General features: G+C 35.5%; 1 protein-coding gene across 1 annotated transcript; it reads left to right on the top strand.

The window, feature by feature from the left end:
- The first annotated feature begins 698 nt into the window (after positions 1-698).
- Positions 699-3,352, top strand: LOC148846186 (Pentatricopeptide repeat (PPR) superfamily protein). The gene has a single exon (XM_088953323.1). The coding sequence runs from the start codon at positions 1,192-1,194 to the stop codon at positions 2,878-2,880; it is 1,689 nt and encodes a 562-aa protein (XP_088809449.1). The 5' UTR covers positions 699-1,191; the 3' UTR covers positions 2,881-3,352.
- The last annotated feature ends 1,795 nt before the right edge of the window (positions 3,353-5,147 follow it).

The raw sequence follows: 5,147 nt of genomic DNA, 5'->3' as shown, positions 1-5,147 counted from the left end.
TCAATGGGCCACCGGAGAAACATCAAGTTTTGCTTCTTTCCCAACAGCCCAACATTTATTGGAATGCAATGCTTACCTAGAGCTGATGTGGCATCTTACACGGAAGGGCTAAGAAATGATCCTGTGCATTACAGATCCATCTTGCCCTTATTCCTTGTTTATCATCCTGTCATTGTTAGGACGTTGGTTATGAGCCATTGGACGTGATTTGCACGAAGGATCGACCATTAGATCTCAATTTCCACCATTAAATACATGTATGAGTACTCTAAACCGTTAGATGAGCATGATGGCACTCCAACATAGCTAAATAGTGTCACATTGGGTCGTTTATAGGGTAACCAAACAGCAAAAATGGAAAAAAAAAAATTTAGGGAAGATGATCAATACCCCATTGTTAGAATTTGTAGATACCAGCTTAGAATTAATGCTGGATGGGTATGAGTGTATAATATAAAGTATGTTTTATGGACGTTTTGAATGCTTATAATTGTATAGTGGGAATCAGAAAAGCTTATGATAAGCTGACGTGGCAGATGACTTTATGGGTATTACTTGACGACAAAAAACAATAAAAAAATATAATATTTTTCAAAAAATATTTATATAAAAACATCCGTTCTATAAACACCCACGGAAAATTTCCAATCTATAAACATTCATATTACATCTGTTTTTCTGCATAATTTCAAATTCATTTGTTTTGACTCTCCACTCTTCTTTTTTTGGAAAATTGCAAGAAACCCAAAAATAAAAGAGAAAAACATTCGGATAATAAAAGAGGTTGTGGATGAGGCTGTTGCTGGAGTGGAAATTTCTGCACCAGCACTTTCTCCATGGTGACCAAAGAATGAAAGAAAAACAGGGAGCTCAGTGTATGTAACTTGCTCTCTCTCTCTCTCTCTCTCTCCGTCGTTCTTGTATGTGTTCATCATCCTTTAATTTCGAATGTGGATCTCCACAATTTCATCTTCATCTCTTATTGATTTTTTTTCCTCAGTTCCCAATAACTTACCGAAAAATTCAGGATTTTTTTGACCTCTCTGTCCTTGTATATTTTCATACCAAAAAACTCGAAACCCTATCTGAAAACACATCATGATTGCTTTCTTGTCAGTTCATAATCCAGGAAGCAGTAGAAATTAATTGATTCATTTTTGCACTTCAGAACGCACTTAATAATCCCTAGCTATGGTAGCTCTTCTGCATTCTGTGACTCCTCTCCCAAAGCCAGCTTCAGACGCTACAAGAAAACCATGTTGCTTCTTCTCTCAACTCCCAAATCTCCATAGTCTTTCACTTAACAACGGTTTCTCTAGGGTTTTAGCCGCTACCCATGTCACAATTCCTTCAAAGGAAACTATTTTCACTCTACCCAGTTGGAGGAATGTGAAAAATGATCAGAAAACCAGGGAACTTAAACTCAATGACGCTTTTCTGTACTTGGAATACATGGTGGAGAAGGGCCATAGGCCTGATCTAGCTCAATCCACCCAACTCTTATATGATCTCTGCAAGTCCAATAAGATTAGGAAAGCCATTAGAGTTATGGGCATTCTGGTTAGTTCAGGTAACACGCCAGATGTAGGTTCTTATATTTTCTTGGTGAATCAGTTGTGCAAGAGGGGAAATGTTGGATATGCAATGCAGTTAGTTGAAAAGATGGAGGAATATGGTTTCCCACCCAACACCATCACATATAACTCACTTGTTAGAGGCCTTTGCATGCATGGGAACTTGCAAAAAAGCTTTCAACTTCTGGATAGATTGATGCAGAAAGGGCTGGTCCCAAATGTATTCACCTACTCATTCTTGCTTGAAGCCGCTTACAAGGAGAAAGGCGTAGATGAGGCAATGAGGCTCTTGGATGAGATAATTTCTAAGGGTGGAAGGCCTAATTTAGTTAGCTATAATGTTTTGTTAACCGGGTTATGCAAGGAAGATAGAATTGGGGAAGCTATTAAATTCTTCAGGGATTTACCTATGAAGGGATTTAATCCAAATGTAGTGAGTTATAACATCTTGTTGAAGAGTTTGTGTTATGAAGGACGGTGGGAGGAGGTAAATGAGCTCCTGGCCGAGATGGATGGTGAGGATCGAACCCCATCTTTAATAACTTATAATATCTTGATTGGTTCACTTGCACTTCATGGCCGAACTGATGATGCTTATGAAGTTTTGGTGGAGATGCTGAGGAACAGGTATAAACCCAATGCTGCAAGCTACAACCCATTAATTGCTCAGTACTGTAAAGAGGGAAAAGTTGATCTTGTAGTGAAGTGTTTAGACCAAATGATGTATAGGCACTGTAGTCCTAATGAGGGGACATATAATGCCCTTGCAGTGCTATGCAAAGAGGGTAAAGTGCAGGAATCCTTCTCCATACTCCAAAGCTTGGGTAATAAACAAAACTCCTCCATGCATGACTTCTACAGGAATGTTGTATCAAGCTTGTGTAGGAAAGGAAACACTTTAGCTGCATTTCACCTTTTATATGAGATGACTAAGAGTGGTTTTACTCCTGATTCCTACACCAATTCATCCTTGATAAGAGGTCTGTGTTTGGAAGGGATGCTAGCTGAGGCAATGGAGATATTTACAGTAATGGAAGAGAATGATTGTAGGCCTGATATTGACAATTATAATGCCCTTATACTTGGGTTATGCAAGGCTCAAAGGACAGATCTATCACTGGAAGTGTTTGAGATGATGATTGAGAAGGGCTATATGCCGAATGAGACTTCCTATACTATTTTAGTGGAAGGCATTGCCCACGAAGAAGAAATCGAGCTGGCAGCAGAGGTACTGAGAGAGTTGTACCAGAAACATGTCCTGAGTTGGAATACTGTAGAAAGACTTGTGATGCAGTATGACCTATAAGTAAAGAAGTCTGAGTACAGAAAAGAAGATAAACCTGATGTAGAGTTGATCCCACACAAAATGATTGGGTAAATAAATTTTGGCTCTTTCGATCGAGATGGGACTCCAACAAAGGATTCTAGATAGTGATGGAGGATTATTACAGAATGATGTAATGTCATGATCTTGATTCTGGTCTTAACTTTTAAAATAGTTTGAGACATAAAAGTATAAAGATCATTCTGCAGGTGAAATTTGATCTCTTGCTGCATGTACGCTACTTGGATTTATGAATTGATGATCTGAGTATGAGATTAAATATGTATAATCTCCCTAGAACCCAATGCAACCTATCTATATGTATTATCTTAAATTGCCCAAACCAAGTTATTGTTTTTTCATAGTTTGTATGATTGATTAGGTTCACCTTGAAATCATTTTGTTTAGACATGAAAAAGAAGATTTCACTCAGTTTTTGCCAACCCCTGGGTAACTAAACATCTTGTTGCATTTATTTTCAGTTATTTCATCCTTCAAATTTACATTTTAAATTTTGCAATGGCAGTTTGTTCTGACATGTTTTGATATTGACATGAGTATGAAGCAAATATTAGTGTGATAGTAACAGAAGGAATGCAAGGTTTTTATACAGTTTATTTCCTTTTATTTGCGAATTTCTAACTTATAATAGAGGACCATGATAGTAAGTTGCCTTGTAAACCTGTCAAGGGCAAAGTATCTCAATTGAAAACTTCAAGTGCTAGCATGCATGACCTGATTAATGATCTATCACAGCAATTAAACAATAAATCCATTCAGATTTTGTCAAGACCCAAAATTTCTAAGATTTTCTACGACAGTATCCCTGTTTTTCAATTCAGTTCTACCATCTCAATCTGTTATTTCACAAGTCTGTTCTCATAGAATCTCTGTTTCTCCTTTCTCTTCCTCTGAAAATTTTCTCCACACCCTTCTTAGTGTATGTTTGAGATACCTCTGTTTGTTCTTTTCATTCTTCTTAGATTCCATTCCGCATGCTTTGAAAATCATAATTGTATCGTAAATTGTAGAGAAAGTTGAAATGAATTGAATCGTGAATCTTACGTAAATCATAAGAATTATTTCTATTTTTTAACACATAAAAAAATTATATATATATATATATATATTACAGGAAAGTGACTTTACCCTATTTTAATCTATATTTACCATATATGTACTTAAAACAATAGAATTTACCACTTATATAATAGAAGCCTAAGATGATATAATCAAGTTTGAATGAAAATCAAACAAATCTACATACAATGGCCCTTTAACTTACATATGATAGAAAATATACTCAATTTCTATGAATAATGTAAATAAACCATTTTCTAGTAGGGCTTTAAAAAAGTCTCCCATGGCAAAACTAAACAGAAACGAAAAAAAGCAAAGTAGAGAACTAATTCTTAATAGAATTTATTTGAATCGTAAAAATCGTATAAATCGTAAGATTTATGAATCAAGTTGTAGGATTCAAACAAAAATTGTAAGATTTTTGCAGAAAAGGATTCAGACATAAGATTTGAATTGAAACCCTTAAGATTCATGATTCAAATCGTGAATCGTATCGTAAATCGTAAGATTTTGACAACAAATCCGGAGGCTTTGGTCATTAGGCTCCCAAGCACTTTTCTTCAACCACAAATGTTAATTATGAGTATCTAATGAAATGATACCTGTTAATTATCAAAAAAGTGACAACAAGCCAAAAGTTCTCACTCAATTCTTCAAAGGAAATTAAGAAGTTGAGAACACTTGTGCATGATATTTTAAGTTGGGAGGTGTTTGCTGACACAAACTAACTTCTGTGGTGCAGTTCCCATAAAACTGGACCCCACAGGGTCATTTCAATTTCAATGTTTTTCAGGAATCGCAGAATCATCAGTTTTCTTCATGGACTGATCCTCATTTTGTCAAGATTAGCAGAAGAGAGTGAATATGGGGCCAACAGAGTTAAATTTATTTTCAATTTTCAATGTTTTAGAAATTAGAATGATTTAAAATCTACTTGAGAATTCACATATTGGAAAACTGGTTTTCCGTAATTCTGAATGATTCATATATCAGAAATCACAGAAACCTAAATCATTCTTGTCGGAGAAAAAGACCACAATTTGTGAAGAAGAAATTTGGAATCTAAGAAAAACAAATAGGAGCATGGGCATTTTGGTGGACCAGTACCATATTGAGATGAAATGCTTCTTGTTAAATTTTAGTTGAATGTTTTTCTTGAATTTTATTCA

This window comes from Nelumbo lutea, chromosome 7, assembly GCF_056320005.1.
Source record: "Nelumbo lutea isolate HS-2025 chromosome 7, American lotus-T2T, whole genome shotgun sequence".
Classification (NCBI taxonomy): domain Eukaryota; kingdom Viridiplantae; phylum Streptophyta; class Magnoliopsida; order Proteales; family Nelumbonaceae; genus Nelumbo; species Nelumbo lutea.
This window is presented reverse-complemented; position numbering and strand designations above follow the sequence as displayed.